Here is a 24277-nt window from a genome sequence, read left to right as displayed (position 1 = left end):
TGACAATTTTATGAAAGAGAATACATTTTCATAGATCCAAGCATGATCAAACTTTCCTCACAGTTTGGCAAGTGGCATATTTTCTCTTCTTGAATTCTGTAAGTAAGTTGGTCTAATTGACTTCTAAAACCCACTCCAAATTTGAGATGGTACAGTTTAGGCTACTGAAGAATATTTTCTCCTCATTCCATGTGGTGTTCTAATGGATGTTGTACCTGTTGTTCTACACTTATCAGCTTACATTTGTTTTTTGCCTAACATTCTTTGAACATAAATATACAGAAGAAAAATTTTACTAATAAAAGCAAGGCCAAGAAAGAATCCAAAGATTCATTTAAAAAAAATAGATTTTTAATTCTCAAAATTATAGTCAAGTTTAAAGAAATTTTCAACTATTTCAAGTCATATCTTTTAAAAATAATGGCATCTGAAAATAAATGAGATGTATGATTAAATGAAAAGGATAAAATAAATAGTAGTATTAAAAGAATACTAGTTTGAAAAATCAGTGAATATAGTCTCTAATTCTCAGAATATTTCATGCCTTTTACAGTGACCATATTTGGAACAGCAGACAGAATTAACAGGTGTGTAGCAGGCAAAAATCCAGCAGATGGCTCTCAATGTTCAAGTTTTAAAGGCACTAGTAAATTTCAATTTCAAAAGAAACCAAGTTTTTAAAATTTCTAAATCTTAATGTTATTAAAAATCAAAATAATTAAACATCTACAAAGATATAATGCTGCGTAAGAAGAAAAAGGAAATTTTATACTCAGAAAATATCTCAACAAAAAATATAACAGGAACTAAATTTAATAGTTTTGAAACAGAAAGGAAAAGTAGAAGATTCCAGTAATTAAGAGGCATGACATCAACACTGGCATAGCTGATAGAAAATTGCAAGACACAGGAGTCAGGAAGACTTGAGTTCCAAGTTCCAACGCTGACACATACCAGATATGCAACTTTGGGTAAGTTAATTAATGTCTAAGTGTCCCAGGAAAATCTCTAAAGCTAAGCTGAAAGGAAGATTATTGTTAAATGTTCCTAAACGGGCATTCTCTACAGTGATGAAATTATACGTCTGGTTAAAAAAACAAAAGGAATAACTCAATCTCATAGGATGCTAACCACTGTCCTATACACAATCAGCCTTCTGACCTTATTATTTCTATTTCACCAAAACTGCTCTCTCTAAAGTTTCTAATGATCTCTTGTTTGCCAAACCCAATGGCCTTTCTCAAGCCTCATTCTCTTTTATTTCTCTGCAGCCTTTGACAACTTTGATCACTCTCTTCTCTCAAGGTTTTCAGGATACCACTCTCTCCTGGTTCTCCTCTAAACTATCTGATGTTTCCTTTTCTGTCTCCTTTGCTAGATTCTCTTCCAGATCATTCCCTTTAACCACAGGGGTCCCTCAGGGTTCTGTCCTGGACACTCTTCTCTTCGAACTCTACATTACTTCACTTGATGATCGTATCACTTCCATGTATTTAATTATCATCTCTATGCTGATGATTCTCAAATCTCCCTATCCTGCCCCAATCCTTCTGTTGTCTTCCAATCTCACATTCTCAATCGCCTTTCAGACATCCCAAACTGGATGTCTAGGAGGCATCTTAAACTCAAACTGTGTAAAATAGAACCTATTACCTTTTCGCCTAAACCTTCCCTCCCCCATTCCTATTATGGTAGAGAGCAACAACATCCTTCCAGTCCCTCAGGCCTGCAACCTAGGAAATTTCCCTTACTCCCAATTCAATTCAATAAACATTAGGCACCTGTTATGTGCCAGGCACTGTGCTAGGCAACGGGGATACAAATAAGAAAAATACAGTCCCTGCCCTCAAGAAGCTTACAATCTAACAGGAGAAGGTAACACAGAAAAAGAAAGCTGGAAAATAGGAGTAGGGGTTGGGGATGGGAAATGACATGCAAGGGGGTATCTTGATTCATGGAGGTGAAACCAAGCAGAGGTGCAGACAGAAAGTAAAGTGAGCTAGAAAGTCCAAATGGATAGCTATCCTCTATAAAAGAGAGCTCTGAGAGGAATGTAGTGTCCTCCAGTCTACCAATCAATGGGGAGAGGGTGCTGAGGGAAGCAGGAAGGAGCTGCATTTTCAAGGCCAAGTCAGCAGCATGAGGATGAGAACTGCAATGATCACCTTATCCTGACCAGGGAATCTTGTCTAGTGCAGTTGAAATCAAGCAGAGCTGTTGCCAAGGCCTGTCATTTTCCCTCTGCAACATCTCTCCTATGCCTTTTCTTTCCTTTGACACTGCCACCACCCTGGTGCAGGCCCTTATCACCTCCTGCCAGGATTATTGCAACAGCCTGCTGGTGGGTCAGTCTGCCTCAAACCTCTCCCCACTCCATTCTCCATTCAGATAACTAAAATGATTTTTCTTAAAGCACAGGTATGACCACATCACTCCCCTACTCAACCAATTCCAGTGGCTACCTAGTGCCTACAGGAGCAAATATAAAATCTTTTCTAGATGTCCTTCCTCCATACTTGGAAAGCTCTTGCTCCTCATTTCCACTTACTGCTAAGTTTAGCACAGTGTCTGGCACACAGTAAGTGCTATGTAAATATTAGCCATTATTACTGACTTACCTGGCTTCCTTTAGGTCCCAACTAAAATCTCACCTTCTATAGGAAGCCTTCCCCAACTCCTCTTAATTTCAGTGCCTTCCCTCTGTTAATTATCTCCTATTGATCCTGTATATAGCCTGCTTTGTATATATTTGTTTGCATATTGTCTCTGCCATTAGATTATAAGTTCCTTGAGGGTAAGGACTGTCTTTTTCCTCTTTTTGTATACCCAGTGCTTGGCATAATGCCTGGTACTTAGTAGGCATTTGATAAATATTTACTGAACAATTGTTTGTGTAGACAATAACACGTTTCATATACTAGTTTTTTTAAAGATCACCCAAGTGGAATGGAGAGACACATTTGGGTATCTGTTGAATGAAACAGGTTAACAATAAAGAATGGTGGAAAAGTGAAGTGGTATAAGGAATATTATTAGAGAAATGTGCAACTGAAAAATAAAAGAGGTCTCATCATGGGGTGAGAACAAGAGATAACTAATGTATAGCATGAAAGTTCCATTTTCATATAATGACAGAATAATGAGAGGAAGATAGCTACTGTTGGCTAAATGCTCTGCAGAGATCACAAGAGGACATAGATAGAAGTCAAACAAAAAGAGGAGTCAAGGATAGACTGTGACCTGCATAGTTAGAAAGAGCATCTATTTCAATGACATCAAAGATTAAAAGAAATACTGAAATACAGACAAAATATTTTAATTACAAAAATTGCAATTATAATAAACACAGGGCATGAATAGATGTGGGAAAAGAGTGGAAAAAGAGGTGAAGAAGAATACACTTGGAAAAAAAGGAAAAGAAAAATTAGTGGAAATTACCTCACATAATCAAGGCATGAAAACAGAAATCAAATACTTATTTCTAGTGTTCTCAGGTTCCAGGTTTCTCAGGACTAACTGCATCTTGAGAAGATAGGAAGTAATGTAAGAATACTTCCCAATAACAATCTTCTACTGAAGTTAGGCTAGAAACATCACTGGCTACCAAATATGTCATGTTTGTTCTTAGGTCAAATCCTACTTCTTCCATGAAGATTTTCCAGTGACTCAGAATCCCAGTGATTTCTCCTGACACTGCCCAGATACAGTATTAAACGTTTTGAGATTCATAAACATTGTCCTGCAAATGTTCTACCAAAGCAGTAAATTATGTGATGATTTCTTTATGCCACATTGTGGACTCTGGTCTGGTAGTACATAACAAGGACTCAATGAATAGTATATGAACTAAAGTTAGATGAAAATAATTTCATTAATATACACATATAATTATGAAAAAAACTAGCATGATAAAACACATGGGGCAGTTACAGGTAAGAAATGCAGTCAAGCAAGGATAAGAGGATGGATTATAAAAAGGAAACATTAGGATCAGAGGTTCAATTCGGCAAACAATTACAGAGTACCCACTTTATGAAAAAATATTGTGCTAAGACTATTTATCGGTGGAAATAAGGAAAAGGAGACATAATTCTTGCTTTCAAGGTACTGGTGGCCTATTAGGGGAGATAGAACATGCACACATAGAAATACAACTCAAAGCAGAATGCAATGTCTTGTGGGAGAGGTAAAGGTAAAAAGGATATCAGAAAACTAAGAAAGGAGAGATTATATCTGATGTCTGATTTCTTTGGGGATGAGAGTCTGGATTAGTGAATACTACATGAGAGAAAGGCAGAATGAGGGAGCATTTATTATGTGCTATGCACACGGGAACACAAATGAAAGCAAGCAAGACAGTCCCTACCCTAAAGGACCTTACACAGTAAGAGAGGTGCTAGAAAAGGGGAGAGGTGAAGGAAGGGTATCTGTTAAGGAGCAATGAAGAGGGGTAAAACGGAGGCAGTTTAGGAGAAAGTGAAGTGAAGCATGACTGGGGTCTTTCCCAAAATAATGCTCAGAGGCAAAATGCTACCAGTTAGGGGAGGAATGCCTCAGAGTAGAGTTCTCCTAGGGTAGCAATGTGGCAGGTGAACAGTAGGAGGTAGAGAATGGAGTGAGTTGAAGATAATATTTGACTTTGTTTGATTCATTCTATATTCATTAGTGAAACTGGCATGCAAATTTTTTTTTGGTATTATCTTTATCTGGTTATAAAATCAACACTATATTTGTCTCATAAAAGGTATTGGAATAATGCTGTATATTTCTCTATTTTTTAAAAAAATTGTGAATAAATATATAATAGAGATTATTTTTACTTAAAGAATTCTACTGTGAAATCATCTGGCCCGGATATTTTTTGGTTTGTTTTTGGCAAGCTAAATCTTTGATGACTGAGTGACTCCTCTAATTTCAACCCTCAAGATAGCTCATCCTTAAAAAAAAAAAATCATTTCCTACTGTGTCATTTTTTGGCAATTTCTTGGTATATAATAAACTACTGTAATTATCTGATTTGTTTGAACACTGGATTTTTTCCCCAATGTACTGATTAGTTTGGCTAATTTTTTCTTCTCTTTTTTTCCTCTTTAAAAATCTTTATTACAAGAGATATGTCTGACATTGTGTGATGACTAACTCTGATAGACATAGCTCTTCTCAGCAATGCAAGTATCTAAGGCAATTCCAAAAGACTCATGATGGAAAATCCTAGCCATATCCACAGAAAGAACTATGGAGTCTGAATGCAGATTAGCTCTTTTGTTTTGTTTGTTTTGTTTTGTTTCTTCCTTCTCATGGTTCCTTCTATTACTTTTAATTCTTCCTTACTACATGGAAAATGTGAAAATGTGTTTAACATGAATGTATATGCACAGCCTATGTTAGATTGCTCTCCGTCTTGAGGAGGGGGAATGATAGAGAGGAGGAGAAAATTTAAAACTCAAAATCTTATGGAAGTGGATGTTGAAAACTAAAAATAAATCAATTAATAAAAAAAGGGGACATCTCTGGGAAGGAGGATGGTGAGGAATATGCAAAATTTGAAGGATATAAAAACAAAATTCATAAATAAAATATATTTTTAAAAGTAAAAGAAACAGAGGCCCAGAATAGGGAAAAAAATTTGTCCTAGACCTCACAATTAGTAAGTAACTGTACACAGAACCCAAATTCAGGTCTTCTGACTCCAAGTCCAATGCAGTGTGTTTCCCTTTTTGTGCTAACAATAACTTCTGAGCTCAAACATTAAGAAATACAACTTAAAATGCAAAAAAAGAAAAAAAAGAATATAGTAACATAAAGTACTCTCCCCCAAAATTGTTTTTATATTTCTTTTTTGTATGCTGTAGTATCTCCTTTCTCATTTTTAATTTTAGAGATTGATTTGTATTCTTAGTCTTTGGACTAAACTTGAAAGATGTTCGTCAATTTAACTAGTCTTTCTGAAAAAGCAACTCTTAGTTTTAATTATTAACTTCATTCAACTTCAAGTCTACCTGCTTCTGTTCTTATGCTTATAATCTTTCTCTTTTTCAATTTTTTCAGAGGCTCTTGCTTTGGTTCCTTTCTAGAGTCTTATAAAAGTTTAATTTACTTATTTTCAACTTTATTTCTTACTAATGTGACTTTGATTCAAAGAACAGCTTTGGCTAAATTTTCTGACTTGCTTAGTTCCTGGCACATACTGGGCACTTAATAACGGTTGGTGATTTATAATTGAACCCACAGGCTTTTTTTCCTATAAGTACTATCTCTTTTAAATATTACACTAAGGGTATTCTCCCCTGTTTTCTTTTCAAAACTCAATTACTATTAAACAGGTAGCTTTTCCGAGTTCTACATAGTTGTATAATTTTACTAATTTGACTGTTATTTAAATTTATGGTGTCATGAGGCAAAAATACAGTATGTATAATTTCTGCCTTTTTAAATTTATATAGGACAACTACATAATCTAGTATTGAACAATTTTTGTGAGGCCTGATGTTTATTTTGAAAAGAACATGCAGTCCATACTCCCTTTTCAATTTGTTTCTCTTTTATATTTCTTTCTTTTATATCTCTTTTATATTTTATATCTTCCTTTCATATTTCTCCTAATTGTCTTTTTGCTAATAAATATGGATGTAGTTTAGTGATCTTTACCCTTTTATGTTAATAATAAAAAACATTTTTATCCTAATAGTCAGATGTCTGTTAGTTATTATATCTGTATAACAAAAATATATAATTGTAACTATAAATAGTAAATAGGCTATATGATATTATTTTTGTTAATAATTTGTCATTCAATCAATTTGTATTCTCTTCTCCACTGCTCAAAAAAGGGTGTCTTGTTCTAGATTTGGGCAATGAAAGATAACAGATTCAGAAGATGGCTTGAGGGTATGACATGATGGGGAAACCCTAAATAATTTGTAAGCAGTGAAGATTGAGAGATGTGAAGAGGCTCAAGATCCTTCAGAGGTAGAAAACTTTATGACACAAACTCCTGGAGAAGATGACAGAGAAGAGGTCAGATCAAGGATACAAGTAAACCTATAAGCCCTGTCAAGGAGATGGGCATGTCTTCCTAAGTGAAAGGTACAAAGGAGTTAAAGACAAGTGAAGATTTTGAAGTACTGAATATGGGGAAAATGTGAGCTCAAGATCCTGTAATTCTGTGATTTTTTTCACTAATGTAACAGGCAAAGTCTTCTCAGACAAAGGAGAGAAGGTGAGAAGGTGAGAAAGTGAGAAGAAAATGGTGGGCTTCAAGAAAAAGGAGCCACTAATGTAGCCACTACACCGCTGCAAAGTAACACTGAACAGCAGTGTGAAGAAAGTATTGGGAGTAACAATGAGACTGAGAACAGTTGGGAATTAAGTGTCAAAAAAGAAAACAGAAATTGTTCTCTTACATTCCTTTAACAAAATCTATCTTAATCATTGGGATTTTCTTTACATATTCTGTTCCTTACTACACATATATACATACTAATTATTTTGTACTGCTTTCAAAATATGCCTAATAATTTCAAGTAATAATGTAACCAAGGCAATGCTAAATTAAACTACAAAATATAACTGAGTTTAGCATTGAATTTCTTCCATAAAATGAGATGTATGTGATGATTTCAATCTATGTAGAAAATAAAAATATTTTTAAAGATTGTATAAAAGTAGTAATTTCACATTATTGAAAAATATATGTACAGCTAAAGGAGATTATTTTGAGAAATGCATAATACAGGTCATTTAAAGATCAGATTTCACAACCTTAATGAAAATTTACTGCTGCTTTTCAAAAAGCTTGTACTTTTATTAGGGAAGTCTGTATTTTAAAAGTGTAGAAAATTAGAGCTAAAAGTAAGTTTATAGTGTTTAACCAAACAACAGAAGAAACCAGGGCAATTATAATGGAGTATGGAAGGTAATAATAATTTAACTTCTGTCATACATTCCTTAAAAACATCATCAGTCAAAGAAAGGAAAGTCCAGCCTATTATATCATATATCTGCAATGTGTTTTTTACTTCAATTTTTAAAAAATTCTCATCAGTCCCCTACCTGTTTTTCAGCATGTCCATAGTCAGCTCCTTGGTTTGGCAAAAAATAGCAAATGTGGCCATTATTTTTGGCTTTTTCTCTTAAAGCCATAGCTGTTCGTACAGTAGCATTTCGAGCATGAACAAAAACCATCACCTAAAACAAAATAAAAAGCAATTTATTCAATAAACTGAAAGATGAACATTATTAAGCAGAATATAAACATCTAATCAAATACAAAATGTTTGCTTTCTTTAATAAACTTCTTTTTGATGTCAGCTATTCAGTTCTTTTAGCACCAATTTCCCCCAACAAAACATGTTTTACAACCATACTCCCTCAAGAAACCAAAGATTTTGAATGGATGAATGAAGGAAAAAGAAATTTATTAAGCACTTTGTTATCAGGCACTATGTTAAGCATTAGGGATACAAAGACAGGCAAATCAGACACTGCCTATAGAACTTACATTCTAGAAGAGAAGATATCAAGGGGAGATAGACTTAGAAAGGGTGTGGAAGGGTACACTGGGAAGGGCAAAATGGCTGGGAAATATCTAGTAAGTGGCATGATCTAGTTCTAAGCAAGATAAAGTGAGTGCTTAATTTTTAAAGCCAAGGTCCCACAGGCGGAGTCCAAATTCTGATTGTAGGAGGAAGACAATGGGTAGGAGGAAGACAATGGAAAGCCCACAGGCAGCATAGTTTACAAGCTACCCAACAAATCCCCATTTACAAGAAATAATTGTAGCCTATATTGTGTACAGAGAGCTCGCCTTGGAGTCAATAAGACAGGAGTTTATGTCTCACCTCTCACTCATATGAGCTCTTGGGCTCCCAAATATTTGATCCTGGACAAAGCACTTAACTGATCACCGCCTCAGGAAATTCTTTCTGGCTATACGTTTGGGAATAGTTACAGATATGTATGGGTAGAAGAGAGTTTGGTGAACTGGGCACTCCAGACGCCAATGAAATCAAAGGTTTTGTAAAATATAACACCACCTCATAAATAGTCAATATTATTGCATGCATTCTAAAAGAACAGAAGATGTTCCTAAAGGTAATGAATAACATGAAGTTCAAAGAATAGTTGTAACCTTACTCATATTACTCTAGTCGGCTATTACCATAATACTAGGGTCTGAGTATAATAAATTATTTATACATACTTGAGTAATTAGCAAAACACTTTCGAAAATGGACAGGGTGAAAGGAGAGAGTCTAAGGATAAATGGGGAAAATAGGATGAAGGGAAATACGCAGTAATTATAATTCTGAAAAAAAATACTGCAAGTTTCTCTGAAAAAGGCTTTATTTATCAAATATATAGAGAACAGGAGTCAAATTCATGAAAAATAATAACTATTTCCCAATTGATAAATGGTCAAAGGATATGACCTTTCAGATAAAGTAATCAAAGCTATCTATAGACATATGAAAAAAATGCTCTAATTTACTACTGACTAGAAAGATACAAATTAAAACAACTCTGATGTACCACCTCATATCTGTCAGATTGGCTAATATGACAAAAAAAGAAAAATGACAAATTTTGGAGGGGATGTGGGAAAATTGAGACACTAATGCACTGTTGGTGGAGTTGTGAAATGATTAAACCATTCTTGGAGAGAAATCTGGAACTATGTCAAAAGGGCTATAAAACTATGCATATCCATTGACCTACAAATATCACTACTAGGTCTGTATGCCAAAGAGATAATAATAATAAAAAAAATTAAAGGGACCTATTTGTACAAAACTATAGCAGATCTTTTTGTGATGGCAAAGAATTGGAAAGTAAAGGGATAACCATCAACTGGGGAATGGCTGAAAAAGTTGTGGTATATGATTGTAATAAAGTATTATTATGCTGTAAGAAATGATGGAGAGGTTGCTTTCAGAAAAACCTGGAAAGACTTACATGAAATGATACGAAGTAAAGCAAGCAGAACAAGAAGAACACTGTATACATTAACAGCAATCCCAGCTGTGAATGACCTAGCTATTCTCAGCAATACAATGATTCAAGACAATTCCAAAGTACCTATGATGAAAAATACTATCCACTTCCAGAGAAAGACCTGAAGGAGACTGAATGTAGATCAAAACATTTTTAATTTAATTTAATTTTTCTTGGGTTATTTTCTTTGTTTTCTTTCACAACATAACTAGTATGGAAATATGTTTTGCATGACTGCACATGTATAACCTATATCAAACTGCTTGCCTTCTCAATGAGCAAGGAGGGAAGGGAAGGAGAGAACTTGGAACTCAAAATTCAAAAATAGGAATGTAAAAAATTGTTTTTATGTGTAACTGAGAAAAAAGCAAACTATTTTTAAAAACAGTTCTGAAATCTTAGAATACTTTATTACTCACTAAATAAAAAGAACAATGCGACTATATCAGAGTAGATATCATGACTTCTTCTAACTGGTTTCTTAGATGTTGCTTGATTGACAATTATCTGTCCATTCAAACTGGATATTTTAGATACAATTCCACTCAACATGTTCAAAAGAGAACTCACCTTCCAAGCCTACCTTCCCTACCCTCCCCCAAAAAAAACCCTTTTCTGAACTTCCATATTTTTGTTGAAGTCACAGTCATCCTTCCAATCACTCAGGTTGTTAACTTCAGTATAATCTGACTCCTTGTTCTCCCGCACCCCAAATATTGAATCAGCTGCCAGATCATGCTGACTGCCTCTATATGCTGACCTCTCTGCCTGTCTCTCTACTTTCACAGTCACCATAACTGTATCCAGTGGTGGGGAACCTGAGGCCTCAAGGCCACATGTGACCCTCTAGGATCTCAAGTGCAGCCCTTTGACTGAATCCAAAAAATATGATCCCTGTGCACAAGAAGCTCACATTCTAGTGGGACAGAAAACAGACAAACAACTATGCGCATAAACATACAGGGAAGGTAAACAGAAAGAAAGCACTATCTTATTACTACTACAACAACAACTAATAACAGCACTGTTAAAGTAACAATTCAGAAAATCAAGTTCTTATAGTTATCATCAGTCAGTCAATAAACATTACTAAGTGTCTACTATGTGTTAAAAACTGGAGATACAAAGAAAGGCAAAATTAAGTCTCTGCCTTCAAGGAGCTTGCGATCTAATGAGGGAACACAACAAAACATAAAAAGAAGCTGAAGATTACAGGAGAATGGAGTGAGAAGGTACAAACTTGGGGGCATGTAACATGTAGGATATGATGATACAGCTGCCCTGGATGCCTTCCTTAAAAGGAGGATCTGGGAGAAGGTCTCTGATGTCCACCCTGCACCACCTCCAATCAGAAAGTCAGAGGTGCCCAGCGGCAGAGGGTGCTAAGGAGATGTGAGGTTTAGAGCCGATGTGATTTTGCAGGATGATGAGTTTCTGGAGAGTAGCTGGGTGGAAAATGATGATACAGTGTCTTCTTCATGCCCAAAGGGATGAGAGGGGAAACTTAAAGCTATAGAGAAGATATCAAGCTGTACAGACAAAAGTAACCTGTGTCAAAAAGCTTTTAGGGAGAAAACCCAAAAGGTTTCATGATTCATTTAACACACTTTAAATATGTTAATTATAACTATCAAGGGCACAAAATTTAGGATTTCATACCTTGTCAGACACACTTGAAGCAGATTGTTGATTTTTTTGTTTTTCTTAAAATGAAATGGAGATTTTTAGTTGCCATTTACATAATTTATCATATAAAGTGATGAAAAACATAATTTGGGCTTCTAAAGACATGCATTTGTGAAATCCTTTCTTCCTCATTTTCAAATAGAGAAAGATTATATTTTGCAAAGGGCAGTAAAGAGAAAATAATTTTTGTACTTCCATGGATGAATATTGTAGGACTAAAGTGCTACTCAGATATAGTCCTATCATATTGTGTTTTCCTAACTATGTCTTGAACACCCAGCTAGAAAGTTCAGTAAGCTGGAACACTCAATTTCCTGACTGTGTTGCTAATAAAGTTGCCGGTATAAGAAGAATATGTTTTCTTTTTCTGCTAAGTAGATGTTTTCATAGGTTCGAATGTCCTAAATTTTCTAGAAAAATCAAAATGTAAGCGTGATGGGTTCCTCTCACTTATTTAGAATTCTAAAGAGGTTTCTAATGTCTTCATAAGAATTTTACCTAAATGATACTGTCACCACAAGGTGAAAAATAATACTAAATACTAATGAAGTTGGCACAGTAGTCTTATTTTAAAATTGATTTAACTATACACAGAAACTTCATAATGAAGTATCAGACTATTGTTTACTTATGTATATGTAACATATTGATATATTGTACATATGAAATATATTCAAATGTATAATAGTTTTAAATTGAAATTTGCTATAAAGTTCATAATAATTATCAATGAGAAAGCTTCAAATAAGTAAGTGCCATATTCAATTCAATGAGAGTTAATTAAAGCTCCTATTATGTGCTAGGGATGGTTTCTTTTTTATCTGTGTATTCCTAGCACCTAGAAATATTCATGGTGTCTAGTTTTTTTGGCTCTTTTCACTTTGGGGAAGAGACTAGTTAAAAAAAAACTATCTGCCATACAACATGCAAGACAATGATGATGCAAATACTAAAATAGAAACAGTTCCTGCTCTCAAGAAGGTTATTGTTTTACTGGAGAGAAATAACATACAAGTACACTGAGTAAATATAAAATGTGCAAAAATTAAATATAAAGCAAACTAATACTAATACTAACAAATGGGGAAGAGGAATCAGAAAAGGCCTCTCATAGGATAGGAACTACCCTTCAGCTACTTTTTTGGGAGGACCATGGATCTGAATGGGCAGGAGCATTCTAGACATATGGAAGAGCTTTTGTGAAAGCAGGAAGGCAGAAAATTAGAAAGCCTTGTAAAAGGTATAGCAACTGGGCTAGTTTGGCTGAAATACAGAATATGTGAAGGGAATTAATATGATATAAGTCTTAAAAGACAGGTTAGTGTCAAATGGTAAAGGGATTTAAATGCCAGACAGAGGAGTTGTTATTTTGCTTAAGAAGCAATAAGGAAGGCACAGAAACTTATGAGCTTACTTTAATTTGTTAGATGTACTTCAAAGAGAGCAACTATGAACAGTTCTGGCTCTGGAGGTTCTAATATACCTGTCCTCCTTGCCTCTTTCCTCTTCCACCTTCATCTAAAACAGTTTTGAAATAATACTATGGAACTAAACCTTCTTCAACAAGTTCAGTGATATTCACTATCATTCAGACATTCTCAGACAATGCATTCTTTTACATAAAACATTAATATATTCAGTTTCTTTAAAATCTAGAATTTCACAATTTGAAGGTACCTCAAAAATCCTCTGTCCAGTTGCCTCGATTTCCCTTGTGTGAGGCACTTGCATCTAAGCGATCAGGAAAACTCTGAGACAGGAAGAGGAATTTGAGCTGAATTTTAGCAGGAGTAGAATTCCAAGCATGAAGTTCTAGCCTGTAACTGGAGATACAGAGCTAGCATAGAGATGGGAGATTGACTGCCATGTGTGAAGAACAGCAAGACAGCCTGTTTGCCTGGACCACATAAAGAATGAAAGGTCGGTAATGTATATGGCGGGAAGCATTTATGCTGTCCTATCATCAATCAGTTAACAAGTATTAATTAAGCACCTATTATGTGCCAGGCATAAAGCATCAGAGATGCAAGTGTAAAGAACAGAGGAATCCATACTTGCATCGAGCCTATGTTTTAAATGAGGGATATAAGAAATATATGTAGGGGCAGGTAGGTGGCGCAGTGGATAGAGCACCGGGCCTGGAATCAGGAGGACCTGAGTTCAAATCTGGCCTCAGACACATAATACTCACTAGCTGTGTGACTTTGGGCAAGTTACTTAACCCCAAATGCCCTCACCAAAAAAAAAAAAGTTTACGTAAAAATACATACAGCATACATAACACAAAATTAATAAATACAAATATATACAAAGTAGTAAAATATAAGGTTGTCTCAAGGGAGGGACAGTAGCATTTTGGGGGATCAGGAAAGGTTTCATATAGAATAAGGTGCACAAAATGCATCTTAAATGAAGAGAGGAAATCTAAGAAGTAAAAGTAAAGAGGGAGTCCACTAAAGAGAGAGGCTATATGGGAGAGCTAGTGAATAGGCATGGAAAAGGAGATACATGTGGAGGTTGCTGAAAACAGGAAGCAATACACCTACTCTAAGTTACGGCACGCTGGACAGAAGAAAGACTGTTCATCCCAGGTGATGAGGAAGCAGAGGGAATAGTAAGAGTGGGAGTGATTGAGATCCTGGTGCTTCTTTGGATCCCACACTGATATTTTCAATAGAACAGTTCCATAAGAAATGATAGACATGAGGAATTCAGAGAAACAAGATTTATATTAACTAACAGCATGTGGATTAAACAGTGCCAAAGGAAAAATAAAATGTACACTAGAATAATGTAAATAAAAAATTTAAAAGGAGGACAAACCCAGAGTGAATGCAAAAAATAATACTAATCCTTGAGCAAAGATAACAAAATATTTATGTTTTAACTTTGCAAGGGGAGAGCTAGACAGTAGGTAGAGTGCTAGGCCTAAAGTCAGGAAGACTCATGTACCTGAGTTCAAATCTGGTCTCAGACACTTACTAGCTATGTGACCCTGGACAAGTCACTTAACCCTGTATGCCTCAGGAAAGGATTATATAAATCAATCAAAGTATTAGCTATGCCATTGTTATCCAAGACGGACAAGTCATAGTGGAGAGTTCTGACTAACAGTGATCCAGTGGAGAAGGAAATGGCAAACCTCCAGGATCTTTGCTAAGAAAAACCTCACAGACAGTATTCAAATGATAAAAGAAATGACATCTGAATATGAACCCCTCAGGTCAGAAGGTGTCCAATATGTACTACTGGGGAAGAGTGGAAGACAGCTACAAGTAGCTCCTGTACTAATGAAACAGCTGGGCTAAAACAAAACAAAACAAAACAAAACAAAAAAAAGCTCAGCTGCAGATATGTCTGGTAACAACAAAAAAAATCTGATACTTTTGCTTATTGACCTCCAGATCAATATTGCCTAAAAACCTGGAATGCAAGATCTCTGAACCATGGTAAGCTGGATGTGGTCAAACAGGAGATGGAAAGATTAAACATCAACATCTGAGGTGTCAGTGAACTTAAATGGATGAGAATGGCTGAATTTAATTTAGGTGACCACCACATACATTACCGTGGGCAAGAATCCATTAGAGGAAATGGAGTAGCCCTCACAGTTAATAAAAGGGTGAGAAAAGCAGTACTGGATTATAATTTCAAAAATGACAGAATGATATCTGTTCAAATCCAAGGCAAACCATTCAACATTACAGTACTGCAAGTCTATGCTCCAACCACTGATGCCAAAGAGGCCAAAGTTGATAAATTCTATGAAGACCTACAACATCTTTTAGAAATACCACCAAAAAAACAATATCTCATTCATCACAGGGGCCTGGAATGTTAAAGTAGGAAATCAAAAAATAACTGGAGTAACAGGCAAGTCTGGCCCTGTAATACAAAATGAAACAAGCCAGAAACTAAGAGTGTTATCAAGATAACTCACTGGTCATAGCAAACATTCTTTTTCAACAACCCAAAAGACAACTCTACACATGGATATCACAAGATATCAAGATCAGACCAATTATACACATTGCAGCCCAAGGTGGGGAGGCTTTATAAGGTCAGTTAAAACAAGAGCTGGAGCTGCCTGTGGATCAGATCATGAGCTTTTTATTACAAATTTTAGACTTGAGGGAAGTAGGGAAAACCATCAGACCGTATAGGTATGACCTAAATGACATCCATTATGAATATGTAGAGGTGATGAATAGATTTAGGGCATTAAATCTGGGACACAGAGTGCCTGAAGAACTACAGACTGAGATTTGCAATAATGTACAGGAGGCAGCAACAAAAACTGCAAAGAAAAGGTATTTCAAGAAAGCAAAAAGGCTATCTAATGAGGCTTTATAAATAGCTGAGGAAAGAAGAAATAGCAAAAGGAAAGGAAAAAGGGAAAGACATAGCCAACTGAATACAGAATTTCAGAGAAAATAAGTAATTCAAAGAAATAGAAGAAAATAATAGGAAGGGAAAGACAAGATCTCTTCAAGAAAAAAAAGGGAATGTTTCATGTAAAAAAGGGCATGAAAAAATGGTAGGGACTTATCAGAAGTATAAGACATTAAGAAGAAGGGGCAAGAATACACAAAAGAACTATATAAGAAAGATCTTAATGTTGCAAATAATTATGATGGTTTGGTTACTGATCTGTAGCTAGACATCCTGGAAAATGAAGTCAAGTGGGCCTTAGGAAGCATTGCTAACAATAAGGCTAGCGGAGGGGATGGATTTCCAGATGAGCTATTTAAAATCCTAAAAAATGATGCTGTTAAAGGGCTGCAGTCAATATACCAGCAAATTTGGAAAATTCCACAGTGATCACTGGATTGGAAAATATCAGTTTACATTTAAATCCTAAAGAAGGACAATACCAAGGAAAGTTCAAATTCCCAAAGAACTGCTCCATTCACATGCCAGCAAAGTTGTGCTTAAGATTCTGCAATTTAGCCTCCAGTAACATGTGAACTGAGAATTATCAGAAAAGTAGATTCGTTTTCAAAGAGGCAAAAGAACTAGAGACCAAATTTCCAACATTCGCTGGATTGTGGTGGAAGCAAGGGAGTTGGAGAAAAACGTCTACTTCTGCTTGGATGGCTATATTAAAGCTTTTGATTGTGTGGATCACAACTAAATGTGGCAAGTCTTCCAAGATATGGGAATACCAGTTTATTTTACTTGTCTCCTGAGGAACACGTGGGCCAAAAAGCAACAGTTGGAACTGAACATAGAACTGATAGGTGTAAGATTGGAAAAGGAGTATGACAAGGCTGCATGTTTTCACCTTATTTCTTAACTTATATTCAGAGTATGTCATGTGACATTCCAGGCTGGATGAATCAAAAGCTGGAATTAAGGCTGCCTGGAGAAATTTGAACCATCTCAGACATGCAGATGACACCATTCTGATGGCAGAAAGTGAAGAATTAAGAAGCCTCTAGATGAGGATGAAAAGCAAGAGTGTAAAAGCTGACTTGAAGCTTAACATTAAAAAGATGAAGATCTTGGCAATTGGTCCCATCACTTCCTGGCAAAGACAAGGAGAAAAAAATGGAAGCAGTGTCAGATTTTATATTTTTGGGCTCAAAGATCACTGAAGACAGCGACTTCAGCCATGAAACTAAAAGATTTTTGCTCCTTGGAAGGAAAGCCCTGGCAAAACTGGAAGACATACTAAAAAGCAGAGATATAACCTTGCCAGCAGAGGTCTGTACAGTCAAAGGTATAGTTTTTCCAGCAGCAATGTACAGCTATAAGAGTTAGACAATATGGGAAGCTGAGCACCAAACAATGAATGTTTTTGGACTGTGGTGCTGGAGAAAGCTTGTAAGAGTCCCTTGGACAATAAGGAGATCAAATCAGTCAATACTTAAATTAATTCAGGCTATCACTGGCAGGTCAAATATTAAAGCTAAAGCTTAAATACTCTGACCACATAGTAAGAAGACAGGACTCATTGAAAAAGATCATGATGTTGGGAAACCTTGAAGGCAAAAAGAAAAGGGGATGACAGAGGATGAGATGGACTGGTAGTGTCATGGAAACAATGAACACGAACTTGGACAGACTTGGAAAAACAGTAAAGGATATAAGGACCTAGTGTGCTATGGCCCATGCAGAGGTGGAGAACCTGCGGCCTTGAGGCCACGTGTGGCCTCTAGGTCCTCAAGTGCAGCCCTTTGACTAAATCCAAACTTCACAGAACAAATCTCCTTAATAAAAGGATTTGTTCTGTAAAACTTTGCCTCAGTCAAAAGGTCCCACCCAAGGATCTAGAAGGCTGTGACATGTGGCCTTGAGGCCGCAGGTTCTGCACCCGTGGGTGGGGTCACAAAGAGTGGTATATAACTGAATGACTGAACAATAAAACTGGGTAAGAGGCTAAGGACAATAGGGCTAAACATTGTCAGGTCACGGCTGCTTGTTTTGCTTAACGTTTTTGCTTAATATTTTATAAGGGAGGGTCTCAACTACTGGAGTGTGCAGATGTGGTGGGTGTAAGGAGGGAATATCCAGCAATGACTTATTTTAAAAATAAAGATGGGATTGAAATACTTATCTGTGATGTTAGTAATCTTTTATTTAGAATAAAAGTTGCTGCAATTATACTTAGAATTCAGGCAAATTTTACAGTTTCCTCAATTTTTTTCAATACATTATGGTGTATGTGAATTTCTCACTGGTAAGGGCAACAGAATCTGTCCTAATATATAGTAAATTGTTGAAGACACTAGCCAATATATATTAGCAAATAACTAACAACTCATTAATATATACATAATTGTATAGTATGAAATATCTTTAAAAGTTCCATTTCAAACAGCTTTTACATAATTTACTTTGCAATTCATCCATCTTTCCTACTCAATGTTGACATTTTTCCACCGTTACTGATGAAATATAGCCTTTACTTCTTGTTCCAATTATCTCTTCTATATTAGTGTACTCTTCCATTTTCTTAGCTTAAAATTATATTATTTAGATATAGAAAGAGCCAAAATAATTTACACAGTAACTACAATATCAATGTTAATATCACAAAAAGAAAGTTTCAACTCTGAGTTAAAGAAAGACAAATGAAAGTTGGAAAGGAAGAACATCGAAACATACTTCCCTACTTAGGGCAGAGGAGCAAGACATTCTAAGACAGAATGTTGAATACATCACAGATTTTGTCACTATATGGGATGTTTCTACACAGCAGTTTTCTCTGTCAAAAGGGAGTAATCCATCTGGTGGATGGGGGAATGTGGGCCTTCTTCGGTTTTCCAGAATAGACTGTGATATATAAGGGCAAAAACATCAATAAAACATAAAAATAAAGTTTCTTTACAAAACATTAGAGCTGCCAACTTAAAAGAATTATGTACTTAGAAGGGATTCTCTGAAATTATATAAGAAGGAAAAGTTACCAGATGCCAGATGAGTTAGCACATTTGATTGCAATTAGATGGGAACTTTGAAGAATGAATTTATATGTGCATTATACTTATTCACAATAAGATCATCTTTTATTTGATGCATGAAAACAATCATCATATGTTCAAATGGAAATAAAAAATATTATCAAATATATATTGATAATATAGAATACAGAATTATAATTCCCAGTTTGAGGTATATATAATGTAAGGTGAGCTCCATTTGCAGAGGGTACTGAATTTCAGAATAAGAATCTTAAATTTCTAGCTGGAAAGGGCTCTGGTAGTCATGTAGTACACATCCTCAGTTTACAGATGAGAAAACTAAGGCATAGAGAAGTCAAATAACTTTGGGGAAGGAAGTATTTATGCTAGACATAGCTTTTGCCTCATAAAAGTGAAGTGAATGATGAGGTTTAGCTCAGCTTGAAGAGTACGGAATGAACAATCCAGCCACTTTTACCTATTAATAGGCAAGAATACATAGGAAGAAGAAACTATGAGAATATGCTTTCACAGGAAGTTCATAGATTTCCCAAAACATTAGTAGAATCTTAAAGCAAAAGAGATCTTGGAGATCAACATGGCTGTAAAGCTTGTTTGTACAAAAGCCATAATTAGAATCTAAGGTTTCTCTCTTTCAGCTCAGTATTCTTTCCCCAAAACCATATTTCCTCTTGGAAACAATTTTTAACTTTTTAATACTAGTAATAATAAGTCAGCTATCTCTGAAGTCAGAAATCAAGACAACGGTGAGTTTTTTCAGGACATGTTCATGTCTTCATAAGGAAACAATATGTAAATTCAAGTTGAATTTACTAAATGTTTTCTCTTAGATGAGAAGTAGTGTGGTATTAAGGCTAGAGAGCTAGCTCTGGAGTCAAGAAGATCGGTTCAAGTTTTGCTTCTGACTCATCAGCTATATGCTCATAACAGTCTGAGTTACTTAATCTCTTGATACCTCAGGCAAAATCCAAGGCTATAAAATACAGAAGAATAGCTGATAACTCACAGTGTGTCTCCAAACCAGGAAGTATTCTATACTGAAAAAAATCACTGTTGCAGATAAAAAAAAAATCACTTAGATATATCAGAGACATTATAGATAATGGTTTTTCCTTTATCAGAGAAGATTCTAATCTCTCCACAGCTATTAGCCACCATAATTTGGCAAATTTTTTCATCTATGTTATTTTCTTCAATAGTGGATGATTCTGGAATTCATTCAGTAAGCAACAGAGTAAATCACTGAAGCATTTTAGAGAACAAGTAATAACAACATTAATAGGCAATTGTGTTATTATATACATTAAAATAAATGACTCAGAAAAAGATTTATTCTGTACATATGCATATACACATAAATGGTTCTGACAAGTTTCTGGGAAAAAAACACATATTTGAAATACTCATGTATCCACTAAGACAGGGATGAACTACCTACGTATTCAAAATTAATTAAATGTCAATTAAAGTTGAAAGTGAATAAAATGCTACTTTCTCCTTAACCTTTATTAGCAATTAGAAATATCAACAAACTAAAGGATTTCTTTTTCTTATCAAACAAGGTCGGTAGTTACCATGAAGGTATATAATAAAAAGTTCAACTTATTTTAACTAGGGTTAATTAAGCCTGTCTTAGCTATATCATATGATTTTATAAATCACTGGCTAACCTCTGTGTATTAACTTATGCAAATAAGCTAGGGTAAGTAATTTAGAATAGAAAAAAGTGGTTCCACAGCTCCAAGCAATATAATTAGATGCAGATTCTACAGTTCAAAGCCAACTCTGCTTTCTCACATTAAGAGTTTGAAGTTCTTCTAAAGAAATCTTAGCTTTTAAGTGACAAAATATGCATTGCAAGCACAAACTAAACAGATTCAGGTGAACATGAATAAAACCTATTTAAACAATAGTACTGAATGTTGACATAAATTTCATCAATCTTCTGAAAGGGATTGTTTATAAGTTTAGTTCTCAGACAATTTCAACTTCTGTATTTGCTTTAAAAAATACTTGTCATCTCTCCTCAGTCGAAGTACTAAATGTTTCACTAAAAGAAGCTAACGACTCACGATACTCTAAAAATCCTAATAGTAAGATACAGGCGTTCATGCTTGTAAATATGTTCAGCTTCTAAATATCTTATTTTACGATTTTAATCTACTATATATATCTGCCTATATAAAGTGACAAGCAACAGTAAATTAGGAATTCAGAAAACAATAAACTCTCAATACTGTTTCCAGAATGTTAAATTTACAAAAGCAGTGTACTTTTTCATTTTAATATTATGAGAAAAACCACTTTATTCTGGATTTCCCTAAACACTAAACACTTTTCATTTTAGTGACTGAAAATTATGCTTTCTTTTCCTATATCGGTAGAACTCTCAATGATAGGGTTCCTGAACAATAAAACTGTCTTACCTAATTTATGTCACAAAAATAGCCAAAATGATACTGGGATGATGAAAGAAATCAGCTGCAAATCATAAATTCAGATTCTATGTACACAGGAATCATAAAAATTCTTGCACTAAAGTAATTCTTTAAAATACTAATGGACACCTGAATTTACTCTTGGAATTCATATAGAGGAACTATAATTGGATTTATAACATGCCCAGGTTAACGTCTTAGGCATAGACCTTGGACAGGGAAATCTTTAAGAAAAATGAGAATGAAAAGCAAGAATATATATTTTATCCATTTAGTGAGTATAAGAATTTAGCAATCATATCACAACTAAGCAAACTCTAAGACAAAAAAATGAGCACACTATAGTACACAATGAACACAGCAAAAGGCTTTGAAACAAGTCATCACTATTCCCTAGTGCACTTTAAGTAAGATATTACAAATATTTTCTGCAGTTTAATTTTAATATTAATGTTTAATTGTCAGTAATTTATCAATTTCAACTTTTTACTTGTAAATATCATAGGATCATAAGATGCTAAGAGTTGGAAGATATTACCCTTATCTTAAAGGGAATTATTAAGTAATCATTATGGCTAAGATTTGAATGTAGATCTTACCTTGAAATCCAGTGCTCATTCCACTATATCATAATGATTTAGAAAAAAAAAAGAATTAAAACCTGATTTGTTCAAGACAATTCATTTAAGTTAAAGTTTAAATATAATTCACTCATTCAACAAGTTTTCTATTAAATACTGTCTATGATATAGGTAAGGAGGAGCAACTATCCCAGTCAGTAAGACCTGAGTTTAAGTTGCACCCTTGACGCATACTATCTGTGTGATGCATAAGAAAGTCACTTTGACTGCAAACCTTAAGTACCCAGGCAACTCTCTAAGATGAAAGATTACATGGTGAGTGTTGAGTTGAATTGGTAGAGGAAAATTTCAACACAATTCCCTTTAACAATGAAATTATAGGTCTGATTTTAAAACAAAGAACAACTCTGCCAGGCATCTTGCTCAGTCTCTGCCCTCGTGAAACTTATATTTTATTTAAAAAGGAGAATCTATAGTATTTTAATGCAGTTATCTTTTTTTTTATATAGAGTATTAAAGGGTTTTTAAAAACATGCATATGAACTAGATTTTTCTGTATTGAACACCAATGAAGTCTTAGTAAAAATATCAGTGGCAATTACTGGTCTATTCTGTTTTCATGTTCAATTCTTAGAAGCATAAAGACTTTAAATTGTAGTGCGATGTCATGGGGAAAGCACAGGACCGAATGTAAGGAGACAATTATATTCCAGTTAGACCATTTGCTGATGTCAATTTCCTGAGTCCCTGCACTAGCTGATAACTTAAGAAACTTTCAGCACTAAAATTTTATTATGATCCATTCTTTCCACCTTTAATCCTGCTTTTGTTTCAATTTCTTCCTTGTATATTTTTTCCAATCTTGTTGATTTTTCTTTCTCTTCTGCCCCACTGTGTTAATTTTTTAACATTGTTCAAACAGCACTTGGTTATCATTTAATAATTAGCAGCTAACATATATTTTTTGTAAAATTAAAAATTTGGACCAAATAGTCCCTGAGGTCCTACTGAGCTCTAAATTTCTATGATTTCAGAATATCAATCTCACATATCTCATTAAACTATGGTTTTAAAGAAAAATACTATCCACAAAACTTTAATTACCTGAATGAAAAGAGCACTGTATAATTATGTATTTATTTTGCATTTATTCTGTACAGTTATATATGTATATATTATCTTCTACAAGAAAACGTAAGCTCTTTGAGGCCTTTGACAACATTGATCACCCTCTTCTCTTCTCTCTAGATTTTCATGACATTACTCTCTCCTGATTGTCCTATCTGACCACCCCTTAGTCTTACTTGCTGATCTTCACCCAGGTGATTATGTTTAAAGGCAATAGGGAACAGTTGGAAATTAGAAAGAAAGAAAGAAAGATTATCCAAGAGGCAAATTCCTCAAAGAGACAGAAAGGGAGAAGATTAAATGCACTAGAAGAGAGTTTGTAGTTGGCAAGAAGGGACACTTCATCCTCTCAAGTTACAGCAGGGGAGTAATGTCTGAGGCATGATAATGTCAAGTAGGGAAATGGGAAGAAGAGGGAGCTTGAAATGGATGGCATCTTTTTTTTTTTCAGAGAAGTAAGAAGAAATGTCCTCTGGTGAGAGGGATGGAAGAAACAGTTAGGAAATGGTGCTAATTCAGAGTCAAGAGCCTCCACAGCAACACAGAGTTCTATAAAAATTAGAGCAAGGTGACTAGACATTGCTGCAACCTCATCATGTACATTATCATCAACCTCACCAGTATCAGAAGTTAACTTCAGGCTGGATATGTGAAGCAACATGAGCAAACAGATATTTCAACAAATTTTAACTTATTCTATGTATTGTAGTGGCAGCAATCTTCTGCATCATGGTACCCTGCAATGCCCAGCAGATGCCTACACGATAACAAAAACCCCCTAAATATCAGTATTTCTCCTCAGAGTTCTCACTAGCCTTAGTTTCTTATTCTTTATTTGTTCCATCCCAGGTTCCATCTTTCTGCTAACTTTCTAAATCAGAGTGTAAGTAAACCACTTGATAAGTCAGGCTAGAATTCATTTGGAAAGGATTAATTTCTCTAAGTCAACAAAAGAGGGAACTATTGGACAGAGAATTTGATCTGTGATCAAGTGTAAGACTTTAGAAGGCTTATTTTGTTTCAC

General features: G+C 34.9%; 1 protein-coding gene across 6 annotated transcripts in view; it reads right to left on the bottom strand.

Moving 5' to 3' along the window:
- Positions 1 to 24277, bottom strand: part of ASCC3 (activating signal cointegrator 1 complex subunit 3) — a 358153-nt gene that overhangs the window by 201269 nt on the left and 132607 nt on the right. For all 6 annotated transcript variants that reach the window (XR_002326776.2, XM_078155224.1, XM_020998271.2 and 3 more), the window contains one exon: positions 8053 to 8187. Coding sequence is in view for 5 of the 6 variants with exons in the window: in XM_078155224.1 (XP_078011350.1) it covers positions 8053 to 8187 (135 nt within the window). In the remaining variant the exon portion in view is untranslated. The remainder of the gene's footprint in view (positions 1 to 8052; positions 8188 to 24277) is intronic.

The sequence above is a fragment of the Phascolarctos cinereus genome, unplaced genomic scaffold, assembly GCF_003287225.1.
Source record: "Phascolarctos cinereus isolate Bilbo 61053 unplaced genomic scaffold, phaCin_HiC Scaffold_5;HRSCAF=322, whole genome shotgun sequence".
Taxonomy (NCBI): Eukaryota; Metazoa; Chordata; class Mammalia; order Diprotodontia; family Phascolarctidae; genus Phascolarctos; species Phascolarctos cinereus.
This window is presented reverse-complemented; position numbering and strand designations above follow the sequence as displayed.